The sequence below is a fragment of the Oryctolagus cuniculus genome, chromosome 5, assembly GCF_964237555.1.
Source record: "Oryctolagus cuniculus chromosome 5, mOryCun1.1, whole genome shotgun sequence".
NCBI classification, from domain to species: domain Eukaryota; kingdom Metazoa; phylum Chordata; class Mammalia; order Lagomorpha; family Leporidae; genus Oryctolagus; species Oryctolagus cuniculus.
Window position 1 is genome coordinate 126,611,082 of NC_091436.1, and position 27,066 is coordinate 126,638,147.

The 27,066-nt window shown below is 58.3% G+C and overlaps 2 protein-coding genes across 16 annotated transcripts; one reads left to right on the forward strand and one right to left on the reverse strand.

The window, feature by feature from the left end:
• On the forward strand, positions 1-5,317 carry DLK2 (delta like non-canonical Notch ligand 2). 9 transcript variants are annotated; one of them, XM_051854704.2, is made up of 6 exons: positions 1-128; positions 1,104-1,354; positions 1,503-1,566; positions 2,983-3,113; positions 3,606-3,750; positions 4,422-5,317. In XM_051854704.2, the coding sequence occupies exons 2-6, from the start codon at positions 1,159-1,161 to the stop codon at positions 5,155-5,157; spliced, it is 1,272 nt and encodes a 423-aa protein (XP_051710664.1). In that variant the 5' UTR covers positions 1-128; positions 1,104-1,158; the 3' UTR covers positions 5,158-5,317. The 9 variants fall into 9 exon arrangements, with proteins under 9 accessions (XP_051710664.1, XP_051710670.1, XP_051710663.1 ...); XM_051854710.2 differs by having other exon boundaries at positions 1,104-1,234; XM_051854703.2 differs by lacking the exon at positions 1-128 and adding an exon at positions 470-607.
• ABCC10 (ATP binding cassette subfamily C member 10) lies at positions 5,242-27,066 on the reverse strand. Of its 7 annotated transcripts, none has more exons than XM_070074669.1 (22): positions 26,928-27,066; positions 26,568-26,739; positions 21,364-22,582; positions 19,916-20,143; positions 19,266-19,422; positions 18,906-19,015; positions 17,362-17,441; positions 16,613-16,784; positions 14,727-14,825; positions 14,154-14,343; positions 13,456-13,533; positions 13,109-13,303; positions 12,560-12,713; positions 12,183-12,372; positions 8,924-9,267; positions 8,445-8,614; positions 7,939-8,099; positions 7,450-7,700; positions 6,431-6,576; positions 6,258-6,355; positions 5,969-6,081; positions 5,242-5,727 (listed from the first exon to the last, which is right to left on the reverse strand). In XM_070074669.1, the coding sequence occupies exons 2-22, from the start codon at positions 26,726-26,728 to the stop codon at positions 5,574-5,576; spliced, it is 4,470 nt and encodes a 1,489-aa protein (XP_069930770.1). In that variant the 5' UTR covers positions 26,729-26,739; positions 26,928-27,066; the 3' UTR covers positions 5,242-5,573. The 7 variants fall into 7 exon arrangements, 5 of the variants coding, with proteins under 5 accessions (XP_069930770.1, XP_069930769.1, XP_069930768.1 ...); XM_070074668.1 differs by having other exon boundaries at positions 7,450-7,703; XR_011389019.1 differs by lacking the exon at positions 6,258-6,355 and having other exon boundaries at positions 7,450-7,703.

Consider the following 27,066-nt stretch of genomic DNA (forward strand, 5'->3'; position numbering starts at 1 on the left):
AGAAGCGGACGGCCGGGAGGAAGAAAGGAGGGGGCTGACGAGGGCTCTCGGCAGGCGGCCCGAGCGCCCCGAGTGTGCCCCGGGTGTCAACGAGACGCGAGACGGGCGGCGGGCTGCTGCGAGCAGAGGTGGGGCGCGGGTCAGGAAGGCGGGGATGGGAGGCGGGAGGGAAGCAGGGTCGCGCACCCCCGGCCGGCGCCTCAACCAGGGCTCCCAATGGGGCGCCTCCTTTGGTTGAAGAAAGCGAAGGGTGGGTGGCGGCGGAGGCTGGGGTCTGGGGCGGCACGGGCAGGCGAGGGAAGGGGCCAGCCGGGCGAGGCGCGCGCCGTGCGTCGCGGGGGGGTGGGCGCCGGACGCGGGCGGGGGGCGGGCCCGGCCGGCACACGCTCCCCTGGCTGGGGGCCGAGCGCGCGCCACGAGCCGCCGCTGCCGCCGCCGCCGCCGCCGCCGCCCGGGGTCGCCTGGAGCCCCAGATTCCCGAGCGCGCGGCTGGCATGGCAGCCGCCTCGGCGCCCGGCCCCGCGGCCAGCTAGGGGCGGCTGCTCGGTGGAGCCCGTCGGATCCGGCCTCGCTCTGCGCCCCGGGGTGCGCCGCCTGCAAGCGGGAGGTGAGGATCGCGGGGGGACAGGGGCGCGCGCGGCGAGGGGCGCTGCGGGGACTCCAGGCCCTGCGCGGCGGGCGAGCCGAGCGCGGCGGAGGCAGGAAAGGGGACGCGGGGGGGTGTCGTAGGTGGAGGGTGGAGACCGCTCACTGCTGGGAACCGTCCCTCCCTCCGGCCCCCCGCTTCCCCTCCGTGCGCGAGGCCGCTTCTCGGCGCTGTCCCCTTCCCCGCGAATGGCTCCGTCCCGACCGCGATCCCAGCCCCTGCCAAGCTCCGCGCTGCCCATCCTTCGCCTCCTTCCCTTAGACCCGGTTCTCGGGTTCCTGTCTCCAGTTCCCCCGCAGCCTCAACCCGCCCCTGCTCCAGTGCTCCTGCTGCCCCCACCCCCTTCTTCCGTCCCGGCGCCCCCCTCTCTCTCTCTCCTTGGCTCCTGTCACTTGGAACCCGTCACCACACCGCTATCTTTGAGTCCGGCCCCCTCCTAGCCAGTGCCGTCCCACAGGTGTCCACACGTCTGGCTGTGCACCCGTCCGTCCCTCTCGGGGTCGGCGCTGACCATGCCCAGCGGATGCCGCTGCCTACGTCTCGTGTGCCTGTTGTGCATCCTGGGGGCACCGGGTCAGCCTGCCCGAGGTGAGCGCACCCCAGGGCCCTGGTCGCGGATCTGTCCGGCCGTCCTCGCTTGCACGTTGACCTCTGCCGGCCAGAATCGGCATTGCAGCCGCTGCCACCCGCGGGGCCAGAGAGACCCAGGTGGTTGTCTCTTCGGAATGGGATGGGTCTCGTAGACTCTGAGCGGAGCTCACCCCTCTTCCTGTATCCCCAAATCCTCTCCCAAGCCCCGCCTCCCAGGGAGCGTACCCTCACCCAGACTCACACCCCCCACCTCAATCTCTTGCAGCCGATGACTGCAGCTCTCACTGTGACCTGGCTCACGGCTGCTGCGCGCCGGATGGTTCCTGCAGGTACACTGTCGCGAGCGCGTGCCCCTAAACCCTGTGCCCCCACGCCCCGGCCCTGCGCACCCACAGCCAGGTCAAGCCCCAGGACAGTGTCCAGGGCCTGAGAGCCTGCTGTTCACACCCTGCCCACCTGGACATCGGCCAGCTGGCCAGCCCCCAGTGCAACCCCACCGCCATCCCCCTTTGCCTGGCTTTTGCCTCTCCCAGCTTCTGTCTCTCCACTTGACTCTCCCAAGTCTGATCCAGGGATTCTGAAACATCACTCCTCAAGACACTTGGCGAGAGAGACCCGGACCATGGCGGAGTCTGGGATCCGGAGCTGTGAGGACAGGGGGCGAGCGGATAAAGGACAGTGAGAGGAAATGGTGGAGTGGGGAAGAGAGGCTGGGGTGGAGAGTGTGGCTGAGAAGCACTTGTGATGGAAGAGACTCTGTGGAGAGCCTCCGAGTGACTGAGTCGCTGGGGTGGGGGCTGGGCAGATTCTAGCAGGAGCACGCTCTGGGCAGAAGGAAGGGAGGTTGCTCAGTTAGCTGGGGTGTCTGAGGCTAAGGAGGGTTCATTCTTCAAAATGTTCATAGAAATGGAATTAGAATTTTTTGTGCAAAACCGGTTGAAAACCATACATAAATTTTTCATTATATACATTTTCCATGAACTTAAAAAAAAAAACTGTCCTCACACATCCTTGGAAGGCTTTAAAGAAATGTCAGCTGTTGTCCCCGGAATTGGGCTGGGAAGATAGTCCGATGGCCTTTGAAAGTCCTCTTTTTTAAAAGATTTATTGATTTATTTGAAAGGCAGAATTACAAAGAGGCAGAGGCAGAGAGGTCTTCCATCCACTGGTTCACTCCCCAAATGGCCACAAAGGCTGGAGCTGGGCTGATCTGAAGCTGGGAGCCAGGAACTTCTTCCAGGTCTCCCACGTGGGTTCAGGGGCCCAAGGACCTGGGCCATCTTCCACTGCTTTCTCAGGCCATAGCAGAGAGCTGGATTGGAAATGGGGCAGCTGGGACTTGAACTGGTGCCCATATGGGATTCCGGCACTGCAGGCAGCGGCTACACCGCAGCACTGGGCCTGGAAGTCCCTCTTTATAAACGTTTGGGGGTACCCTGGGAAGGGTCCTGATGGCACCTTTTGCTTCCCCAGCACAACCCCGCCAGGTGTATCCCTGAATCCCAGATTGAGAAAATGGGGGTTCAGAAAGGTTAGAGTACAGAACAAGGACTCGAACGGTGGCATCTGATGGTCTGATTGCACATCCATGTCCATGATGTTCCACAACCCTACACCTACCTGGGACAAGTCTGTGTTTCCCTCGGAGCGGTCGGATGCCCTCCGGGTTTCTAGAAGCTCGACTCCTGCCTCTCTGCCCTCACATCCACTGCCCAGAGTCCAGACCTTGTGCCTCTCCCCATCAGGTGTGACCCGGGCTGGGAAGGGCTGCACTGTGAGCGCTGCGTGAGGATGCCTGGCTGCCAGCACGGGACCTGCCACCAGCCCTGGCAATGCATCTGCCACAGCGGCTGGGCAGGCAAGTTCTGTGACAAAGGTAGGAGGGGCGCGGGTGGCTGAGGACCCCATGTGTCTCCAGAGAAGTGCCCTCTGGGTCTACTGTGCATCTGTGGTGTTCTGCTCAACCGATACATGGTATTTCATCAGCCTTTTTATTCTGTATCTGTTGTGTGCACTAATCTTCAACATGACCCTGGGGGTAGGAAAGGCAGCTGCTAACAATTACCCATAGGAAGCTGAGGCCCACAGAGGCCTGGTAAGGTGCACAGAGGCAGTTTGAGTGACTGACTGACAGTCAAGGCCACAAGCTTCCTGACGCCAAATTCAATGTTGTTTCCCACCCCCGCTCCACCAGAACACTATACCACCCTAGGCTGGTGTGGGGAGGGGGTGGGGGTGGGGGTGGGGGTGGTTCTAGTGTCAGCCACACCCCGAGAGTCATGGGGCTGCAGGCCCTGGCAAACGGGGCCCAGGCAGGTCTGGGAACCGGATGTGAAGAGCCATCCCACATGTCCCCTCTCCTCCCCAGATGAGCACGTCTGTACCACGCAGTCCCCCTGCCAGAACGGAGGCCAGTGTGTGTATGACGGGGGCGGGGAGTACCACTGTGTGTGCCCGCCGGGCTTCCACGGGCGTGACTGTGAGCGCAAGGCTGGGCCCTGTGAGCAGGCAGGGTGAGTGCTGGGCCCGGGCAGGGGGTGGGAGTGGGGTGGGGGGACAGAGTATGGTGATGGGGAAGCAAAGAGGCAGGGTCTGTTGAGAAGGTGGAGACTTTGGGGGAGACCCACATGGGGGGACCCTAAGAGAAAACCCCAGCATGCACGCAGCGTCCCTGGCTCACGGTTTCTCAGCCGTTTTGGGTACCTTCTGAGCCATTTCTTCAAGGACAGCCCGTGGGAGCTGCAGGTGTAGCGGACACACGTGGGACTGCTCAGGCAGGGGCGGTGGGGTCCTCACCTCCTCCCAGAACGCTGCCTGGCGCCCTTAAAGACCTCCCCGCGGTAGCCTTGCGCCTGCCCACCCGTGCAGATGAAGACCAGCCCGCGCAGGACTTGTCCTTTCCCTCTCCTCTCCAGCCTTGGGGCCGTGAGGGTAATAATAGCACACTTAGCCTGAGCCCTGCCTCTGGGCCAGACCCTGTGCTGACTGCCTGACATCCGAGTCTCTCATTTAACCCCCACAATTTGGAAGCTCAGTACTATTTTTATTCTCCTTTAAAATGAGGCACTTGAGGCTCAGAGAGTGTTCCAAGGTGACAGAGCTAGAGAGCAGGCCTCTGCCCCGCGCCGCCCCGCAGCTGTCAGGAACTCGGCATCCACGTCCTCTCCTGCCCCTCCCTCCCCAGCTCCCCGTGTCGGAACGGCGGGCAGTGCCAAGATGACCGGGGCTTCGCTCTCAACTTCACCTGCCGTTGCCTAGCGGGCTTTGTGGGTGCCCGCTGCGAGCTGAACGTGGACGACTGCCTGATGCGGCCTTGTGCTAATGGTGCCACCTGCCTGGACGGCATCAACCGCTTCTCCTGCCTCTGTCCCGAGGGCTTTGCTGGACGCTTCTGCACCATCAACCTGGACGACTGTGCCAGCCACCCCTGCCAGAGAGGGGCCCGCTGCCGGGACCGCGTGCACGACTTCGACTGTCTCTGCCCCAGCGGCTACGGTGGCAAGACCTGTGAGCTTGTCTTACCTGTTGCAGAGCCCCCCACCACAGCGGGCACCCCTCTAGGGCCCAGCTTGGCAGCGGTGGCACCGGTCACGGGGCCAGCTCCCCGCAGCGCAGGTGCGGGGCTGCTGCGGATCTCGGTGAAGGAGGTGGTGCGGCGGCAAGACGCTGGCCTGGGGGAGTCCAGTCTGGTGGCGCTGGTGGTATTTGGAGCCCTCACTGCTGCCCTGGTCCTGGCCACCATGCTGCTGACCCTGAGGGCCTGGCGCCGGGGTGTGTGCCCCCCGGGACTCTGTTGCCACCCTGCCCCGCACTATGCCCCACCGTGCCAGGACCAGGAGTGTCAGGTTAGCATGCTGCCCACAGTGCTCCCCCCGGCGCCTGAGCTGCCCCCTGAGCCTGGAAAGACCACAGCACTGTGATGGAGGCGGGGGCTTCCCGGCCCCCTTCCTCACCTCCTCCGCCCCTCAGCTCCCCATACACATGCTTAGGGGACTTCAGCCTCATACCAGAAATATATTATTTTTTTAATACACAGAATGTAAGATGGGAATTTTATCAAATAAAAATATGAAAATGCAAGTGAGCTCCTATGCCAGGAAAAACCCACCAGAAGTTCCAGCTGCAGAAGGGCCAGGGCAGAGGCCTGGTTCTGGGGAAGCCTCGGGGCTCTGCCCACCGAGGGGTGGTGTGCCCAGAGGAACCACGCTGCCCTTCTCCCCTGTGGGGAAGGGAGGGAGAGGTAGCACCACAGAGGAGAGTGTAAACAGGCAGTCAGCTCCTGTGCGCTGGCCCAGCCGCAGAACGGACAGAGGTGTGGGGGCGCAGGCTCGGGCCCTCAAGGGGAGGGGTGGGCTGCCTGCTGGCTACTCTGCAGCAGCTGCTGGAACAGTGAATGGGGCTGGCTGCGCAGGGCGCTGGGCGAGTCCAGCTCCACAACCCTTCCTGCTTGCAGCACCAGTACGCGGTCCGAGTTCAGGATCGTGCTGAGCCTGTGGGAGCAGGTGGTCAGTGGGGGACCAGGGCAGGGTGGGGGCAACACCCTAAAGGCAAAAGCTGAATGGCTTTCCCACCTCCCCTCTGCGAACAGCACAGCTCTGTCCTCACAGGCTTGCCCTGGCTCTGGGCCTCCCATTGTGCTATAATGGACCTGGGCAGTGCCTAAAAGGGACAGAGGCTCTGGGTCCAGGCCACTGCAGACCGATTAGACTGCCACTCTGGAGGCGGGCACACCTGTGGGCAATGGTCAGCACGGTCTTGTTGGCAAAGCGTTTGCGGATAGTCTGCTGGAGCAGCTGCTCTGTCTTCTGGTCCACACTTGCCGTGGCCTCATCAATGCACAGGATCTGCAATGTGTCCGGGAATGGAGGAGAGGCTTAGGGCAGGCTGGCCCCAGCACCAGCCTCTACCTCCTGCCCTAGCCCCGCCCAGCTCAGCACACAGCCCAGCCCCACCCACCTCCTCACCCTGACAAGTCTCCTGCCTCTTCCTGGTCCTCTGGAATGTCTCCCTCTTGCCTTACCTTGGCCTCCGTGAGCAGAGCTCTGGCCAGACACAGCAGCTGCCTCTGCCCCAGGGACAAGCTCCGGCCTCCCTCTCCCAGCTCACCATCCAGGCCACCTGCGAGCCAGGGCAGCTTCACTGCAGAGCCCGGCCTCCCCTGCTCCCGCCCTGCTCCCAGGGCCCAGCACTCACCCATGGAGCCAATCACCTCCCTCAGGTGGCACTGCTCCAGCGCCTGCCACAAGGCCTCATCCTCATGTAGGCCCCGGGGGTCCAGGTTTTCCCGAACAGTCCCACTGAACAGAAAGGGCTCCTGGGGGATGATAGCCAGCTGGGACCTAGGGGCCAAGGACATGGCATCCAGGTTGCAGAGGTGGCCACTTCTGCTGTCAGCAGTGCCTAGCTATGGGCTGGCACCTCAGGACAGGACAACCTGAACAAAGCTCCCACCCCCACGTAACATAACCCCTACCAAAGGACCAGTTATCGGTGGTGTACCTAGAACTGTGCCTGGCCCTGAGCAGCAAAGAAACCCAAGGCTGAAACTCTGTCTTTAAAGAGCTGACATCTCATTGAGGTACAAACCCCAGAGAAAATGAATGGCCTGACTCAGGGACAGCAGTGGCTGGGCATGGGACACTTCAAGGGCAGAGTAGGTCTGGACTTGGGTACTGAGCAGCTCTGTGGTCAGCCATAAGGTAACATGTTATGGCTTCACAGACAGGGAGGAGGGGCAGGGCCAGTGCAGGAATTGGCAACACTCTCAGGGACTTAGGACGCAGCTTCCTGACTTCAGCTATGTCACAGGACTCAGAAAATGACCCTAGGTTAGCCTGGGCATAGGGGTGGGAGATACATAACCCAGCTGAGGCCACTTGTGGCCACCGGTGATCGGGCCAGCTCTCAAGCTATCCCAAGTACCGCCTGCTGAGCCTGAGGGCTGAGGACTGAGGGCTGGGTGTGGCAGGGCCCAGCACCCAGGGAACCTGGTGTCCAGTGTGTGTGGGGTGTCCACTGGGAAATACGAGAAGGACGGAGTTGCAAAGCTGTCCTGGATCAGCCTGAGGGAGACCCTGAGACCACCAGGTGGGAATCTGAGCACTGGGAGTTTGCTGTCCTTCTCTATTTGTCCTGTTCTCCATGTCATCCCCCTACCAGTGGGGCCCTCCTCTAAGTGCCAGTACTTCCACCCCACCCTCCTTCCCCGAGACCTGAGCTCGGCCAGCTGCAGCTGCCTGGTGTCCACGCCGTCGAGCAGCACCCGCCCCGAACTGGGCTCCAGCAGCCGGAAGAGCACCAGCAACAGGGAAGACTTGCCCGAGCCAGTGCGGCCCACGATGCCCAGCTTCTCCCCGGGCTGCACGCAGAAGGTCACACCGTCCAGGGCGTGGGGCAGCCCTGGCCGGTACACCAACACCACGTCCTGGAACTCCACACTGCCCTGGGCAAGCCAGCTGAAACCCTGCTGGTGGGGGCCGTGGGTGGGAGATGGAGAGATGGGGATAAGGTGAACGATGGGGAGGAGAGGAGGAGGATGGGAAGTGGACAGTGTGAGAGGAAGGTGGGGAGTGACAGGTGCAGGAGAGATGGGCGACACGGTGAGGAATGGTCACCATCGCGCAGAGAGGTGCGGGGAGCCAGGAAAAGCAGGGAGGAGCGGAGGGAAGGGGAGGAGAGGGCCTTTGGGGCTCCAAGCGCACCTGCAGCGGCTGGCCCTGGGGCTCCTGGGGCAGGTCACAGCAGTACTCCTCCAGCCGCTCCACGCTCACCAGCATGGCTTCCGTCTGCGTGAAGCTGCTCACCAGGCCTGAGAGCAGGCCTGTGAGAGACAGGGCGTAGGACAGCGACAGGCCCACCAGCCCTGAGGAGGAGAAGCACAGCTGAGGGGCAGAACAGGGGCCTCCCAAGCCGCGGGCGGGGTGCAATTGCAGGCTGACTGACGGGACCTGGGCCAGGACCACAGGAAGCAGATGCGGGGTGTGGAGGGGGCCTGTGGAACCTATGGGGGATGACGGGTGGAAGGTGGGGCTGGGAGCAGGGGACGCATTTAAGACACAGAGATCAGAGGATTCACTCCAGTCCCAGATCCATATCACCCAGACAAGTCACTCCTTGACCGGATTTACTCAACTGTGAAGTGGGGGGTGACGATGACAGTGATGATGCGGGGAACCCCAAGGGGCAGGAGGGTGGCAGGACTTGCTACCTGGGTTGGCGAGGCCCTGCTGGTGCTGCACCAGGGCGATGCCTGCAATGGCACTGACCACTGCTGCCCCCATGAGCTGCAGCCGAATGTCCAGCCACTGCATCGTGGCGCTGGCAGCAAACTGGCACCTCTGGTTTAGTTCCAGGAGTCGCTGGTTCTCCTCCTCAAACCTGAGGGATGCCCAGAGGGAAATGAGGCCAGTCCACTGTCACACTGGCCACCAGCTCCCTCCCAGGGAGCTGACCTATATGCCCTCGTCTCGTGAATCCAGGCACCAAGGTGCTTTTTCAAAGTGGCAGGGTGGAGGGGGATCTGCTCTGCCTGTCTTCAGATATGTCTGTTGTCCCCCCGGCCCCGGGACCATGCCCTCACCCACTCTGCCCATCTCCCCCAGGAGGCCTCCACCCCTTCCCCCCAACATGCCCCTTTCCTCCCCTCACCGCCCTGGGCTCTGACTGGCAGAGGGAGACTTCACACACCTGTCGGTGGCCCCTGCAGCCCGGAGCACAGGGAGGCCAGCCAAGGTGTCGGCCAGGTGGGTATAGAGTGGGGACAGGGTGAGGCTGCCCAGGCGCCGCAGCTCCCGGGAGGAGGCCCTGTAGTGGCGCTGCACACGGTAGTAGACGACGCTCAGGGGCGGCAGCAGCAGCAGCAGCCAGGGCAGCCCAGAGCCCAGCACAGCCAGGAGGCCCAACAGGCCCGCGGCGTTGGCCAACAGGATGTTGAGGATAAAGGGCAGGCTGTCGTCCACACAGGCCACGTCGGAGGAGAAGCGGTTTAGGACCCGGCCCGTAGGCGTGCAGTCGAAGAAAGTCACTGGTGCCTGGGAGAGGCAGTGTGGTTGGGTAAGGGCGAGAACTGGCTGGCGGGCAGCCCTGGGGGAGGGGGTGGGGAGGAAGACCCAAGGCAGAGAGGAGGAAAGGAGTGAAGTCTCAGCAGAGTTTGTGGGGCACAAACGCGGGGTTGGCAGAGCTTACAGGAAAACATATCCCAGGGTGCGAGAGACAGCCAGTGGGGACCCCAAGAGGCCACACTGACCATTCCTCCCCCTCTGTGCTAGACACACACTCTGCTTTCAAGGGAAGGGAGCCACTTTCTCTCCCGAAGGTGGGACGACAGAACAGGGAGTGCACGCTAGCTGGATGCCAGGAGGAATGACCTCATTGCCTGTGGCTGGACAGAATGGTCAGTGTTATCAGTCAAAGGCAGATTCTCCCAAAGTTAAACGCTCAGGCTCTGCGGACAACCACAGCTGCCACGTAGTAAGTGGGAGACCGCAGGCAAGGGACTGACTAATCTCTCTGTTCCTCATCTGAAAAACAGGGACAATAATGGGCTACACCTTACAAGGCTGTTGGTAAGGTTAAAGGCCATATACTGGGCCCGGCACTGTGGCATAGTGGGTAAAGGCACCGCCTGCAGCACCAGCATCACATATGGTAGCCAGTTCGAGTCCTGGTTGCTCCAATTCTGATCCAGCTCCCTGCTACTGTGCCTGGGAAAGCAGCAGAGGATGGCCCAAGTGCTTGGGCCCCTGCACCGATACAGGAGACCCAGAAGAAGCTCCTAAGTCCTGGCTTTGGATCAACCCAGCTCCAGCCTCTGTGGCCATCTACAGTGAACCAGCAGATAGAAAACCTTTCTCTTTGTGGCTCTGCCTTTCAATAAAAATAAGCAAATAAAATTTTAAAAAGCATCTGCATTCCCTGCCATAGCATCCTTTGCTACCCAGAGTTAGAAGGAAGTGTTATCTTGGAGCCTCTTGCACTGCACAAAAAACTTGTACAAAAAAGGGAAAAAATGGGGCTGGCGCTATGGTGTAGTGGGTAAAGCTACCACTTGCAATGCCAGCATCCCATATGGGCGCCTGTTCGAGTTCCAGCTGCTCCAGTTCCAATCTAGCTCTCTTCTGTGGCCTGGGAAAGCAGTAGAAGATGGCCTAAGTCTTTGGGTCCCTGCATCCGTGTGGGAGACCCGGAAGAAGCTCCTGGCTCCTGGCTCCAGATAGGCACAGCTCCCGCCATTGCGGCCATCTGCGGCATGAACCAGCGGATGGAAGACCTACCACTCCCTCTTTCTACTCCCCCCTCTCTCTCTGCCTCTCTGCAATTCTGCCTTTCAGATAAGTAAAAAAAAAAAAAAAAAAAAAAAGGAAAAATAAAAAATTTTCATTAAGCTTATCTTCTTACAAATTAACTTATTTGAGAAGCAGAGAGACAGAAAGATCCCCCATCTATTCGTTCCCTCCCCAAATGCCTATGAAGCCAGGACTGGGCTGGGCTAAAGGCAGGAGCTGGGAATGCAGTCCTGGTCTCCATGCAGGTGGCAGGAGCCAATCACTGGGCCATCACCGCTCCTCCCAGAGCCTGCACTGGCAGGAAGCTGCAGTCAGCTGCTGGAGGTGGTTACTGAATCCAGGCGCTCCAAAGCCGTCTTCACTGCTAGGCTGAACACGCACTCCGAAATTTCTTTTCATTGCACTTCTCCATGAACTTTCTGAAGAGTTCTCATATATGGCAGTCAAGTGCTTAGTGCAGTCTGCCTGGCACAGAGCAGGTGCTCAAGAACTGCTACTGTTTAGACCACTATGATACAGTCTCAAAGACAGCCCTTCCCCTGTCCCTGCCTTGCTTGTCCCCCCTCCCTGCCTTCGCTTGGGGAACAGTCCTATATTTAAGCAGAGGACTAAGTCAAACGACTTTCCGAAGCACCTCCTATTGCCAACTCAGGAGACATTAATTCCTTTACAGCACAAGGATGTTCCCTCCTCGGCTCCTGGAAGAGTAGCAGGACCCCCCACAGCGAGGGGTTCATGGGCTGGGTCTCCACTGCGCCAGCCTTGGCCAGGTCATTTCAATTCTCAGCATCTCAGATTTCTTATCTGTGGAATGGGGATAACTGCACCTGCCTCACGGGGTTCCCCTAATGAGATAATGGACAAGAAAGGACTTTGTAACAAGGACATGAACAATGAGTGCTCACTGAGCACTCGGCATGTGCCAGGCAGTACCCTAAGCACTTCCCACGTGCAATGAGCTTAGTTCTCATTCACAGGGAGTAAGCCACAAGCCAGATCCACACATAGCAACAGGAACGGTCTTAGAAACAGCTTAAATAAAGGAACAGAATGTGAGATCTAACACAGTACCATTTACATAAATTAAAATTACATGCACACAAAACAGGCATTTTGCAGAAAGACAAAGGAAGAGACAGACACTGCACATGCCCAGCAAGGAGAAGAGTGGGACGGACACAGGGCGTGCAGGTAATGGGGGACGGACACAGGGCGCGGAGGTGATGGGGGACGGACACAGGGCACGGAGGTGATGGGGGACGGACACAGGGCACGGAGGTGATGGGGGACGGACACAGGGCGTGGAGGTGATGGGGGACGGACACAGGGTGCGGAGGTAATGGGGGACAGACACAGGGCGTGGAGGTAATGGGGGACGGGTAACAGATACGAAGCAGAAAAGGGGCCCTGCGGGAACTAAGGCTCAGTCAGCACCTGAATTCAAAACGGAAGCGACTCTCGGGCAGGTTCTCTGCCTCACTTTACAGATGAGAAAAGCATGCGCTTCAGTGGCTGGGTTTGAACCTCCGGTCTCGGAGGTTGTCACGGGGGCACCCATCTGGGAGGGTTCTGAGGACCGGCCGCCCGCTGAGGCCCACAGACAGGGAGGTCCCTCTGCAGGGCTAGGGCTGCGCTCCCCACCTCTCCCTCCCCGCCCTCACCATGAGGACTCGGTGCAGCAGGCGGTGATGCAGGGCAGCAGCTGCTTGCAGGGTGCCTGCGGCGAACAGCACTGCCCGGAGAAGGGTGCAGAAGGAGTTGAGGCCAGCGATGGTCGCGTACACGATGAGGTAGAAATGGACATCTGAGGAGCCATTGGGGGCAGCTTTGGGCAGTGGGAACACTGGGGTGCTGGATGGTGGGGAGGAGGCTGTGGGTAACCAAAAGTAGGGCCACTCAAGGATCCCTTCCCCTCCCCTGGGCCACCTGTCCCCATCTTCTAGGAGACACAGCCCCTGGAGTAACAGCCCCCAACCCTCACTCCCTGCCTGGGACCACTCTGAGAGAACCAGGCCTGCTCCCAGCCTTAGCCACTCACTTGAGGCTTCCAGGCGTGAAGAGGAGCAGCTGTGGAGAGAAGGGGCCTGTGGAACTCAGGCTGGCAGGGGCTGGCACCTCCTGGGAGCTGTTCTTGGCTGCTTTCAGCTGAGAGATCCAGTGGGAGAGCCACCAGTCGGCAGCATTCCGTGTGGCTGGGTGGGGACGGGAAGGACAAAGACCTGAGACTCATCTTCTTCGTCCTATTCAAATGCCCACGTCCTCTGCCCTTGACTCTGATGCTCACCCTTCTGCCACTATCCCACAGCCTCCCAACTTGTGCTCCTTTCTTGGGCCTATCATCCTCTAGCTCTGGGGACAGCACAATCGCAAATCCACAGAATGCACACGGGCCTGGGGGCGCCGAGCTGAAGACAGCTAGAGAGTGGCACGCTGGTCCGTGGGACCGTCTCGGACCAGGGGCCATGCCTTTTATCCCTCTGTTGCTCGTGCTCAGTGAGTCTCTGGGTTGGTGAGGACTGGTGAGGGTGATGGGCACCTGCGCAACATGGTGGGCACTGCTGTGAGGGACTCGTGGGCACAGCCTCACCTTGCATGAGGAGCAGGGAGAAGAGGATGGCCAGAGCCAGGCCCTGGCCCACGGCCCTCCAATACGCTCGGTACACGTGCAAGGCCACTGCGCCCTCCTTCTTGCTTTCTTCCTCCAGCAGGCGGCCAGATGTGCTCTGCTCCACTTCCAGCCCCTCCTGTGTTTTCTCTGGGTTTTGTGCTGACCGAGCCTTGGCTGCAACAAGCAGGGAGGTACAGAGGAACTAAGCTTGCAGACAACAGTTGAAAACTATGTTTCAAGAGGAGTGGACACTTTGTAAAGAAAAAATAACTCTCTACAGTCTGGCAGTGAGGAACAAGCCCCCTCCTCCCAGCCCTGGCCCATACCTGTGTCAGGCTCCTGTCCCTCCTCAGCCCAGGCTTTGGGGACAGCTTGTACCAACGGCAGAATCTCAGAGGGGGCCCCTGGGAGAAGGAGAGAGAGGAGGGGGCTGCAGCCAGTCTATATAACGCCTTTCTAAACGCCTGCACAAGTCCTACGCTGGCTCCCCCAGACACTGAGTGGGGCTCATCAAGCCCCTCCCTCGGCCCTTGGAGTCCAACTGGCCAGATGTTCACCTCGGAGGGGCATCCCAGCAGCGCACACGCACCTGTCCAGTCATGTTCAGCACCACTACAGAGCCTGCCCTCGTGCTGTACTCAGTTCCCAAAGCTCCCGTTTCTGGTGGTCATGTCCCTCTGAGTAACAATCCTTTAGAGTTTGTTTTGCAAAATGGCTGTTCTAAACCTGACTGCTTTCCCTCCTCTGAGGACGTCAGACTGTTCTCAGAGATCTTGGGCTTCTCAGTTTCCAAGAGCACCCTTCCCAAAGCCCCCGAGTCCCCGAGCTGCTTGCGTTTCACTAATGCTGCCGTCCCCCGCTCTCCCACTAGGTCTGCATAAGCAGGAGGTGGCGATGGCTGGGCTCAGGACACATACGGCGGGGTGGCGGAGTCTACACCTGATAATTCACCTCTCTCTGACCGTCCACCTGAGCAGATCCCTCCCTCACTCCCTCCCTCGGCCAGGCTCCTGCCCCACGTTACCAGCCTGCACGAGATGCCCGGCGTCCATCAGCAGTACCACATCAGCTCTCTCCAGGTACTCAGTGCGGTGGGTACACAGCAGCCGCGTGGTGTGGCTCAGCACACCCAGGATGCACCTGTGCAGCAGATGGTTGGCCACGTCTGCATCCACAGCGGCCAGAGGGTCGTCGAGGAGATACAGTTCCTTTTCCTGGGGACAAGCAGGGGTACCCTAGGCTCCAGGACACCAGGGCCCACAGGCTCTCCCAGGAACTGATCTCAAGGCAGTCAGAGAAGACACCTGAAAAGAATGCTGGGGCTGCCCCTCCAGCTGAGACTTGAGAGTGGAGTTCCTTCCAGCAGGTGAGGCCAGTCTCAGCTTTGCTGGGTACCACTGCCTCAGGCCACATAGTGCCCTGTAAAGGGCCTTTAATTCTGCCTTGGAGCTATGAAAGAGCACGGGGATAGCCAACCACTCAGGACCACGGGGAGGGAAGAAACCGCTGATGAAATATCCCTATCCCCCAACTCAGCCAAGCGCCTGGGGCTCAGAACGCTCCGCTGCTCCCTGCCTGCCTCCTGCCTCTAACTTACCTGGTAGACGGCACGGGCAAGGGCTATCCTGGCCCGCTGTCCCCCGCTGAGGGTTACACCCTTCTCTCCGACTTCTGTCTGGTCTCCAGCAGGCAGGATCTGATGGAACAGGTGCCTCCGTGGGTCCATGAGTGCCTCAATACCTTCTACCTCATTGCTTATCTCTTTGCAGGTTAAGAGAGCAAGGGAGCTTAACGACACTGAACTTGGGGTGAGTCAGAGGAGACAAGTCCTAATTCCAATGCCACTCAACATTTATCTGACATGTGCTATGTGCTTAGCTCATTCAAACCCCATAACAACCTTACAAAGTTGGTGTGTTTCCTTTTCTGCTTGACCAAAGCCCAAGCAGATTAACCAGAGCTAGTATGGGCAGCACACAAACCCAGATTCAACTTCTTTTTTTTTCCCACTTTACTTAAGAGACAGAGAGAGATCTTCCATCCTCTGGTTCATTCCCCCAAATTCCTACAACAGGCAGAAGTAGGTCAAGCCAAAGCCAAGGGCCTGACACCCAAATACTTGAATTATCCCCCACTGCCTCCCAGGGTACACACTTGCAGAAAGCTAGAACAAAAGTTGGACTAGCCGGAGGGGTCTCAAGTCAGGCACTCCAGGGGCCAGTGCTGTGGTGTAGCGGGTAAAGCCACCACCTATAGTGCCGGCATCCCATATGGGCACCAGTTCCAGTCTCAGCTGCTCCACTTCCGATCCAGCTCTCTGCTATGGCCTGGGAAAGCAGTGAAGGATGGCCCAGCTCCTTGGGCCCCTGCACCTGAGTGGGGGATCTGGAGGAAGCTCCTGGCTTCGGATCAGCTCAGCTCTGGCTGTTGTAGCCACCTGGGGAGTGAACCAGTGGATGGAAGACCCCCTCCCTTCCTCTCTCTCTCTCTCTCTCTGCTTCTGCCTCTCTGTAACTCTGACTTTCAAATAAATAAATCAATCTTTAAAAAAAAAAAAAAAAAGTCAGGCACTCCAATATGGGATGTGGGTGTCCCAAGTGAAGTCTTAACCACTGAGCAGATGCCTGCCCTGAACCCAGATTCTTAACCTAAACTATCTATCACGCTTACCACCCTGCCTTGTTAACAGGCAGGAGTGACCATGGGCTTTCTTAGGTCCCTGGAGCCTGCATATGGCTGCAGGGGTGGTCTGCGGAGCTCAAGTGTCCCCAGGCCCCGAGGACCAACTTGCAGTCATTTAGCCACAGGTCCATTTGGGCAAAGCCAGGTATTCGTCTCTCTTCTTGGCACCCAGACAACACTCCGGACCCAGCAGACATTTGGGAACTGCTTGATGGAGATGCAAATGATAAATGACCGCGGGCTGCCCCATCGTCAAAGTCAAAGGTCCTCTTTTCCAGGGAAATTCCACATATCACCCAGGGGAAGACCTGGCAGTGATGACGGTTAGGAGGGGATGTGCAGTCAGGTGAAGTCAGGGGAGAAATCCGGACTCTCTTCCCTGAGAACTCAATACTCTGTCTTGGGGGTGGGGGTGGGGGTGGGGGGTTATCTAACAGGCTGGACAGGCTTCCCCAGGTTTCCAAAGGACACCTGGACTCTTGCGAACCTGCCCTGTAGGAGATGTGGGAGGTCCTCCACGTGGAACCCGTAGCTGCACCTGTGCAGAACTGAGCCTGGCCCCACATGCTTCAGGGCTCTCACAACTTCTGGGGGGAACACCCGTCACCACCACCCTTTTGGACCCCATGAGGAAGGGGGAACCAAGCCTCTGTACACTCTGGGAGGACCCAAGTCTGACGGGCAGCTCTAGATAAATGATGCCCGACAGAAGCAACCCCTTTCCAGCAAGTCTCTGGTTTGAGGTGCCAGGGACACGTGGGGAAGAAGGTGGCCAAGAGGTGTCAAGGCTTAGGCACTCACGCTGAGGTCATCATCCAGGGCACAGGCCTCCAGCACGTCTCTGTATAGCTGGGCATCAAATGTCTTCCCAAAGAGGATGTTGTCTCGGATGGTGGCAAACTGGATCCAGGGTTCCTGGGTGGCCAGGCCAAAGCCTTTGGACAGCCCCCACACGGCCACTCGTCCACGCAGCCTGCAGAGTCCGGCAGGGGCACTGGGATGAGCTCCCTGCTGGGACCTTCCATGCCCAGCCCCTACTCCCAGAAGCCTCCCAGACTACAGTCTTCTACACAGGGTCCCCCTTCCTATGTCATGTGACTCTGTGAGTTGGCAGCTGTGGGGATGAAGGGTGCAGATGAGACTGTAGGCTCATTCTAGACTAGGGAGGCAACAGCTGTCCTATCTGGATGGCTCAGGAGCTCAGAAGAGAATGTGGCTGCCACATGGTACTCATTCCCACCTGAGAGTAAAAAGGCCTGTCCTCAAACTCACGCTCCCCCGGGGGCCCTCCCCTGCACAACGCCATTTTCTGAATAGCGGACACTGGATCTCTTTCCCTCGCCCACCGTCACAGCGCTGACAGCACCCTGGTCCGATTATGGTGGCTCATTTTCCTGACGGCCTTGCCCTTTCCACACTGAAAACTATCCCAAGAAAAGAGACCATGTCTTGTTCTTTTGGCCCCTCAAAAAAGTACCTGACACCCAGCAGGGTTCAGCAAGTGCCTGCTGAAGAGCAGAGCCAAGGACAGGGTGTGCGGGGCTTGGTACCTGTGCAGCTCCCCAGCGATGGCAGCCAGCAGGGAGCTCTTCCCACAGCCCACCTTGCCCACGATGCCCACCAGCATTCCCTGCAAGGAAGCCACACAAGTAAGGGTCCACTGCTGGCAGGGAAGGGGCAGCGGGGGCAGTGGTCTCCCCCAGAGGCTGGGGGCTGCCAGTCCCCCCACTGAGCTGTCTCTCTAGGTACCCACTAGCCTGCAGGGAAGGAATTCTGTATCCACAGGCTGATCTGGGCCTCAGTGACTGACCCTTATTGGATTTAGGATGTTCTGTTCCCCATCCAGAGCCGCTGTCCTTTCACTGTCCGTGTGACGGGCCTCTGAGGGGGAGCAGGGTACCAGAATGGGAGGAAATGCCCAACAACTGCCATGGCGAGCTCCGAGGCAGGCACCCCAGAATGGGGGGGGGGGGAGGACTCCCCGCGACAGGCCAGCCGTCTAGAGGCTGCTCGTCTGGAACGTCCCGCCCTGCTGCCCAGGGTCAACCCGTCCTGAGGGCAGCAGCCTAGCCGGACCCTGCGCCGGGGAGTGTGGGATCAGGTCCTAGAGGCAGCTCCTCCCCCTCGCTGGCTGCAGTCACACCTTCCACTCGGTGGAGAGTCCGTCTCCGGAGAGAGAACAGGGTAAATAAACAGAGAGGGGCAGTCAGAAGGCAGAGAGCTGTGCAAGTCGAGGCCTGGTTCTGGGCTGCTTCTAAGATCCGCTGCGTTCTTGCCTTTGGAGTCTGCAGTTCATTCCTCTGTCCTTATTATCAATTCTTGTTTGCTTAAGCTAGCTCCAGTGGGTTTCTATGACTTATATCCAAAAGAGCCCCAACTAACACATTAGTAGAATTCCTTTGAAACATTCTAGCCTTGTCTTGCCTGAACTAAGAGAAAAAACACACACACACACAAGCCAGAAACGTGAGCCAGGTGTGGCAGAGGCAATTCAGCCACCACTGGGGAAGGCTGGGTTGAGCTGTGGGGCAAGGGGTTAGACAAAGGTCAGGACAGAGTGGCAGCTCAGGACCGGGGTGAGCAGGAGTCACCTTCTGGCCAGCAGTGTCCCCCCACTCCCCCCCGCAAGTCATTCTCCCAGCACGTGTGCCGTGTGTGTCACGGGCTGCGACTGCTTCTGAACACGCACACAGAGGATATCTATCCCACGGCCAAGGGTGCTGGACCTCTCGCCTAGCTCCCGAGCCTGGGAGGATTCTGGGTCTCTTCTGGACTTCAGTCTCCAAGGGACATAGCAAGACACACACCACCACCACCACCCACCCCCCCACCCCCCCACCCCCGGGGCTGGGTCTGGACGGGGCGGAGGGGAGCTGCCTGGAGACAACAGCAAGGTCGAGGTGCGGCTCACTGGGAAAGCAGGGTGGAGGAATGAGACGTCACTGCTTCTCAGACCGTGGCCTGCCCAGCACACCCCTCCACACCCTCCCTCGGCAATTAGGGCTGCAGGGCCACCCAGCTGCAGTTGACTCAGTCCTTATCTGTCAGAGTCCCCTCATTTGGGGACTGTCTCAGGGTGTCTGACCAAACGAACCTTTTTCACTTCAAGGTGATTGATGAAGGTCTCCTGGCTGGTTCCGACAGGGTCCCAGGAGAACAGGGCCCCATGCAGCTCCAACACTGTCGATGGCTCTGCGGGAGGATCTGAGCAGAGAAGCAGCCGCTCAGCTTGGTTCATAACCCACCACCAACCTGCTTAGGAGGGTAAGCCAGGGCATGCTGCCGACTCGCCTGCCCTGTCCCTTAACCAGAGCTAACTTGGTGCCAGCCTCAGTCTGCCCTGCCTGGACTGTGCCCCCTCGGACTCCTCTGGGCAGCAGCATCTGTGTACAGCGCCCAGTGGCCACATCCCCACCTCACCCCGTGCCAGGGCTGCCCTCTAGCTCCCCATTACCTGGGCTGTAGTATGCCTGGGGGCTGTGGTTCGGAAGATCAAGGAAACACTGGATCCGGTCCAAGGACACTTTGGCCTCCAAGAGGCCATTGATCACCCAAGGGAAGTTGTTGAGGGGTAGGATGAGCATGCGGACCAGTGCCAGGGCCGTGAACACCTGTGTTGGGTGGAAGGGAAGCGAGGCATCACCTGAAGCCCCGGAGCTCTCTGGGGCCCTGTGCCCAGGTCAGCAGCAGAACTGAGGGGCTCACTGGACAATCCTGGGACTAGGGGTAGCAGAGGCGGCCACTCCCAGAGCCCTGGAAACCCAGATGTTCACCCAGGGGCTCAGGTTACATGTTAATTAAGTCCACAGGTCCAGCTCACTCTCAGAGCCCCTCAATATCTAAGTAGCAATGTCACTGGGTGCCAGCCAGACCTGGCACTGGATAAACAGACATAACCCCAAGCCTAGGCCTGACTGGAAGGCAGAATATAAAGATGCAGTTATTACACACAGGGGAAAGCCGCATGTCTGAGGCCCCACAGGTCTCTTCAGAGAGTTTCCCCTTGTTTGGGACAAGATGAGGCTGCCAGGATCCTCTTTTCCTCCTTCCCAGCCAGCACTGAGGGTCTGCGTTCCCCTCCCATGCTCCCTTCCTGGTCCTCACCTTGGTGGCAGTGAGCTGGTGCCCCATGAGAACATAGGTGATGAAGATGACGATGGAGATGACGACCGGCAGGGCAGCCCACAGGTAGACACAGGCCGCATCCAGGTATTTGATGACACGGAGTCGCCCCAGCTCTCGAGCCCGGCAGGCCTCTACTCGGGCCCCCAGTGCCTGCTCCCACCCGCAGAACTTGATGACCCGAACACCACTCAGCAGCTCTGTCATGAGCTAGGGACAGGGGACGAGAGGGCAGCGGGAAGTGGAGACACTGCTGGTAGGTCTTCCTGCCCAGTCCTCCCCACACTGCTGGCTGAGCGCATCCAGTACTGAGCTCCCAGATACTCTGTACTGCCCTAGCCTTGGCTTCCTTCTTCACCTCCGTCCTGTCTAGAAAGCCTGTCCCTCACATCCTGCTCATCCCTGGGTTGCAGCCCCTCCCAGTCTTTTACTTGTCCATTTGCTCCAGCTGGGCACAAGTGGGAGCTAGACTCCCCCACCTTCCTGGGAGGTAACATGGTGGAAGGGGCAGGCAGGTCCCACACGGGGTGAAAGCATTCCTTCTGCCAGTAGATGATGGACAAAGAACCATTTCCCACAACCGAAAGATGTGGGCTTCCGGAGCTGCCCACCAGTTTTGGCCCATGGCTCAGGGGATACAGGAACTATCTCCATAGGAGTACAGACCAAAGGGGTACCTGACAGCCCAGGGCACATAGGCCAAGGACCCAGGCAAGATGGCTACAAAGGAACTCCTTGCATCCTAACAACTGCACATCTGCTTACAATCCAAGAAGACACTGGGAGCCTTCCCAAGTGGCCGTGGAGACCCAATCTGTAGGGGAGAAGGCCTCATGGCATAACCAGCTATAGGGGATGCCCCCATCATCACTACCCACAGTCACTACAGAAATGAATCAGCCTCACCCACAACATCTATGCTTGGTCCTGCCAGGAAAGTGAGCTACTGCCCACGCCTAAATGTAGCTGGGGCTCACCTAAGCTTCTCCACACATGGGGTAGTTCATTCTGGCTGTCACTAAAAATCCATCTGGTTCCAGGGAGAATACTTCCTACCTGCTAGGGTCGCTGCTCGGGGCCACATTAACTAATACCACAGAACTGCTAAAGGACCAAGCTTAGAGCTTATTTTGCGATTGGCACTATGTGAAGCATGATCACATATCTTCATGATACCCAAGGAGATGAGCTACTGTTATCCTTATCTTCACAGGGGAGGAAATGGAGGTTCAAATAAGTGACTTGTCTGAAGCACCTGAATTTGTAAGTGGCAGAGTCAGGATCTGAACCAGGTCTTTCTCTAGTCTGAGCTCTTAACCTGGAGGTCACACTCACCCCCTCCGGCAGTGTGCTTGGGAGCTGGGAGGACCTGGGGATCCAGATGCCAGGTGGGGCCTCCAGATTGCCGAGGGGCCCCAAGCAGCCCTCACCTTAACGCGTGCATCCTTGTGCTGTAGCATCTCCTGGTTGCTGGCCATGATGCGGGTGGCAATCACTTTGTTGACAGGTACCAGCAGCAGGGCCAAGATGAGACCACCCACAAAGGCCACGCCTACCTGCTGGTATAGCAGGTACAGGGTGATGGCGAGCTGCAGGGGCAGGCCCCAGGCCTCGTGGAAGCTCCCGGCAAAGTTAAGCAGGCGCTCAGAATCAGTGCCTAGCAGGTTCAAGACCTCTCCAGCAGGGGGGCGCCGGGGCCCCAGCTGTAAAGCCTTGCGGTACAGGATGCTTAGCACGGCCCCCCTTGCCTGCAGGGTCACCTTCCGTAACTCATACCCATACTGATTCTGCAGCACAGCACCCAGGACAGCCCCACCAGCCAGCCCCAGGGCATACAGCAGACCATGGCTCAGTGGTTCCTGCCCCTCCTCCAGGAAGCCCACCAACAGGGAGAGCAGCAGGGGCCCTGAGAATCCCAGCATGGTCCCCACCAGCTTCAGCAGTCCAAGTGCCAGATAGCATCGCCCAAAGGCCCCATACAGAGCCCTCCACAGCCGGGCGCCTTCCTGCCAGTGTGCCTGGAAGGCACGGGCCAGGTAGGACGGATGCAGCCTGCGGGGAAGGCGGCAAGTATCCTGGGGTCTCTGGAGCTTGCCACAGGCCCCCCGGGTCATCAAGGGTGCCAGCCAGGCATAGGACAGGCGGGACAGCCAGCTCTCTCCATCCTCAGCTACCTCAGGTTCTTGATCCTCAGATATGAGGGGCTCCTGGGCCCGGGATTTTCGTGGCCCCCCAGGGGCTGCCCAGCCCAGTCCATAGGCCAAGAGGGCAGTCAGTTGCAGGATGAGAAGGCACAGGCGGGCCAGGGGCCCCGGGTGAAGTGGGGGCAGAAGTGTGCCTCGCTGGCAATGCCAGAGCAGGGTTAGCACTAGGGCTGGGGCTGGCAGGAGGGCAATCAGAGCCAAGGCCAAGGGCCCCTGGGAGCGGCCATGAGGGGAACGAGCCAATGCCCACAGGGTGAGGCTGTGGCTGCTCCAAGCCACAGCTGCCACACACCCTGCCAACACTTCTAGCCCTATAGGCCCTGGGCCTGCCCCTGGTGGCAGAGCAGCCGGAAGGAAGTCTAGCAATGGGAGGATGGAGAGCAGGATGGAAGCCGTGAGTCGGAGGCGCCAGCCAGGGCTGCAGGGTAAGGTGTAATCTGGCCTCCTGAGGACAAGTGGGAAGAGAGAAAAGGAAGCACATCGTGGCTGACTCAGGTCAGACATAACCCTCACCTCTAATATTCACTTGCCCACAGGAAATCAACACCCTTTCCTGCCTGCACACCTTATCCCCAGCTCACTGACCTGGGAACCCAGGGCCCCTTCTCCCAGAAGTCTTCCAGATGGACCCAGCCCATTCTCCTCTGATCTACCCACACTGTTTCTTCCTTTTGAATTTTTATTTGACAGTCATAGAGACAGAGACACAGAGAGAGCTCCCATCTGCTGGTTCACTCCCCAAATGCTGCAACTGCCAGGGCTGGGCCAGGCTGAAGCCAGGAGCCTGGAACTCAGTCAAGGTCTCGCAGGTGGGTGGCAGGAACCCAAATACTTGAGCCATCACTTCCTGCCTCCCAGGGTGCACGTTAGCAGGAAGCTGGGTTCTGAAGCGGAGGTGGGACTCAAACCCGGGCCCTGAATAAGGGAGGTGGGTGTCCCAAGCAGCATCTTAACAGCTGCATTAAAATCTCACTCTCATTTTTATCCAAGCATGCTCCTATGATTACTCTTAAATTCACCCAAAGTACTACTGGGTTTATAAAAATTTGATTCCCATTAAAGGTTCTAAACACTAGCCTAAATTTTTTTTAAGATTTATTTATATTTGAAAGATAGAGATATATATAGAGAGAGAAAAAGAGAGAGAGAGATCTTCCATCCATTGGTTCACTCCCTAGATGGCTCCAGTGGCTGGGGCTGGGCCAGGCCAAAGCCAGGAGCCTGGAGCTTCTTCCCACGTGGGTGCAGGGACCCAAACACTTGGGCCATCTTCCACTGCTTTCCCAGGCCATTAGCAGAGAGTGGGATCAGAAGAGGAGCAGCTGGGACACAAACCAGTACCCATATGGGATGCTGGTGCCGCAGGCGGAGTCAGCCTTCTACACCACAGTGCTAGCACCACTAGCCTAAATTTTATAAAGCTTCAGAATATTCCACTGTCTCCACTGATTCCAGAAGGTGGTGTGGATCACTTCTGTGACTCCCTTAGGTGGAAAAAAATCATTTTTCCTGGCATCCAAAAAAAATTTTTTCATAAACAACAGGTGATATGTCCACATTAAGAATCAAATATAGGCCGGCGCCGCGGCTCACTAGGCTAATCCTCCGCCTAGCGGCGCCGGCACACCGGGTTCTAGTCCCGGTCGGGGCGCCGGATTCTGTCCCGGTTGCCCCTCTTCCAGGCCAGCCCTCTGCTGTGGCCAGGGAGTGCAGTGGAGGATGGCCCAGGTGCTTGGGCCCTGCACCCCATGGGAGACCAGGAAAAGCACCTGGATCCTGGCTCCTGCCATCGGATCAGCACGGTGCGCCGGCCGCAGCGCGCCGGCCGCGGCGGCCATTGGAGGGTGAACCAACGGCAACGGAAGACCTTTCTCTCTGTCTCTCTCTCTCACTGTCCACTCTGCCTGTCAAAAAAAAAAAAAAAAAAAAAAAAAGAATCAAATATAGGAAAACACATCTGCAACAGCAACAGAATCCTTGAAGGTTCACATAGAAAGAAGATTGGGGATGGCTGCTGCCGCCGCTAAGATGCTACCATTCGGGGCCGGCGCTGTGGCTCACTTGGTTAATCCTCCGCCTGTGGTGCCAGCATCTCATATGGGCACCGGGTTCTAGTCCCGGTTGCTCCTCTTCCTGTCCAGCTCTCTGCTATGGCCTGGGAAGGCAATGGAGGATGGCCCAAGTGCTTGGGCCCCCGTACTGGCATGGGAGACCAGGAGGAAGCACCTGGCTCCTGGCTTCGGATTGGCACAGTGCCAGCCGTAGCAGCCATTTGGGGAGTGAATCAACGGAAGGAAGACATTTCTCTCTGTCTGTCTGTCTCTAACTGTATGTCAAATAAAGAAAATAATAAAAATTTAAAAAGATGCTGCCGTTCCATGGGCCAGCACTGCAGTGTAGTGGGTTAAGCCGCTGCCTGTGGAGCCAGCATTCCATATGGGTGCCAGTTCAAGTCCCAGCTGCTCCACTTCCAATCCAGCTCCTTGCTGGAGGCCTGGAAAGCAGTGGAAGATGGTCCAAGTGCTTGGATCCCTAGACCCATGTGGAAGGGAAGAAGCTCCTGGCTCCTGGCTTCAGACTGGCCCAGTTCTGGCTGCTGCAGCCATTTGGGGAGTGAACCAGAGGATGGAAGATCTCTCAGATTCTCTCTCCCTCTCTCTCTGTAACTCTACCTTTTGAATGAAAAAAAACAGAACAAAACAAAAAAGATGCCAGCATCCCATATTGCAGTACTTGGTCCAAGTCCTGGCTCCATGTCCGACCCAGTATCCTGCTAACGCATACTCTGGGAAGGCAGCAGAGAACGGCTCAGATATTTGGGTCCCTGCCACCCACAAGGGAGATCCAGATTGAGTTTTGGGCTCCTGGCTTTGAATGGCCCAGCCTGCTTATTGTGGGCATTAGTGGAGTAAATTAACACATGGAAGAACTCTCATATAAAATGAAAATAGATAAAATTTTCGAAAAAAAAATAAAAGAGGACTGACTCTGTCATACCTTTTGTCGGCAGTGTTTGGTCACTGAGAAAGTTTGGATGTAAATAAAAATGCTTATAAATGTTTAAAACAGCGTGGTGACACGATGGCATAGCAGGTTAGGCCACCACCTGGTATCCCACATCAGAATACCAGTTCAAGTCCTGGACGCTCTGGCTCCCATCCAGCTTCCTGCTAATGCACTTGAACTGGCACCCATATGGAATGCTGGCTCCACAGGCAGCGGCTTAACCCACTACACCGCAGTGCCGGCCCGTGGAACGGCAGCATCTTTTTTAATTTTTATTTTTGCTAATGCAAAAGATGATGGCCCAAGTATTTGGGCCCCTGCAACCCACACTGAGACTTAGAATTCCTGCCTCTGACTTTTTTTTTTTTTTTTTTTAAGATTTATTTATTATTTGAAAGGCAGAGTTACAGAGAGCAGTATCTTACATCCACTGGTTCATTCCCCAAATGGCTACAATGGTCAGGGCTGGGCCAGGCTGAAGCCAGGAGCTTCATCTGGGACTCCCATGTGGGGGCAGGGGTCCAAGCACTTGGGCTATCTTTTATTGTTTTCCCAGGCACATCTGCAGGGAGCTGGATCAGAAATGGAGCAGCCAAGACTCAAACTGGCCCCCATATGGGATGCCAGCATTGCAAGTGGCAGCTTAACCTGCTGTGCCACAGCACCAGCACCTGGCTCCTGGCTTTGGTCAGGACCAGCCCCAGCCATTATGGCTATTTCGGAAGTGAACCAACAGACCTCTGTGTGTGTGTGTGTGTGTGTGTGTGTCACTCCACCTTTCAAATAAATCTTTTTTAAAAAATGCTTTGGTTTTCTTAAAAGTCCACCTGATGGCAGTTACATGGAGGGGCTTAAGTTGAAATCAAAAACAACCTTTAGGAATTCCATTTCTGGAGCCAGCGTTGTGGTGGCGCGGGTTAAAACACTGCCTGCAATCCCTGCATCCCATATGGATGCGAGTTCGAGTCCCAGCTGCTGCACTTCTGATCCAGCTCCCTGCTGATATGCCTGGGAAAGCAGCAGACGAAGGCCCAAGTCTTGGGCTCCTGCACCCATGTGGGAGAAGGGGATGGAATGCCTGGCTCCTGGCTTCCGCCTGGCCCAGCCCAGGCTGTTGTGGCCATTTAAGGAGTGAACCAGTGGATGGAAAATCACTTTCTCTCTCTCTTGCTCTCTGCCTGTCTGTTCCTCTGCCTTTTAAATAAATAATTTTTTTAAACGCCAGGCACTGCTCTATATGCGTAAATGCACGGTTTCAACTGTGCGTCCCAACAACCCACAAGACTCAGAAGTTCTGCTCAGCGGCAACGCTCGGATTTTATTCTCCTCTGCCCTCACTCCAGAGGCTACCCTGGTGACACTGCCCGGGGGTTGTGGGTTGCGCGAGAGGCGTGTGGCACACACGGCCAGGGGTCTCTACCCACCTCGGGCGGCCCAGGTGGCAGGCGCTGAGCACGGCGAGCAGCGCGTGGGGCAGGGCGCCGAGCACCAGCTGGGTGAAGCAATGGCCCGCAGTGTCTCCTTCCCACACCGGCAGCGGCCGCGCTGCGCTGGTGCCGCACAGGTGGGCCAGGAGCTGCTCCATGGCCGCCTAACCTGAAGGGGCAAGCCGGGGGGAAAAGGGTCGGCCAGCGGCGACCACACAGCCCAGCCAAAGCCCCTCGCCCCCAGCCCAGCCCAGCCCCTGCCCATTCTCGCAGGCAGCCCGCCGGACTGCGGCCACCCACCCACCCACCCACCGCTTCCCTCTGTCTCTCCTCCCCTCGGGCTCCGGAACCTCAAACCTGAAGAAGCCGCTTGGCGCCGGATTCCGATATCCCGAGTACCGGGCAAGCCAAACAACGCGCTACCGGGTCGGGGTGCTGAGCCGGGGTCGTCGGCCGCCCCCTAGAGGCGGGAAGACCTTTGGCGGTCCCGCTCGCC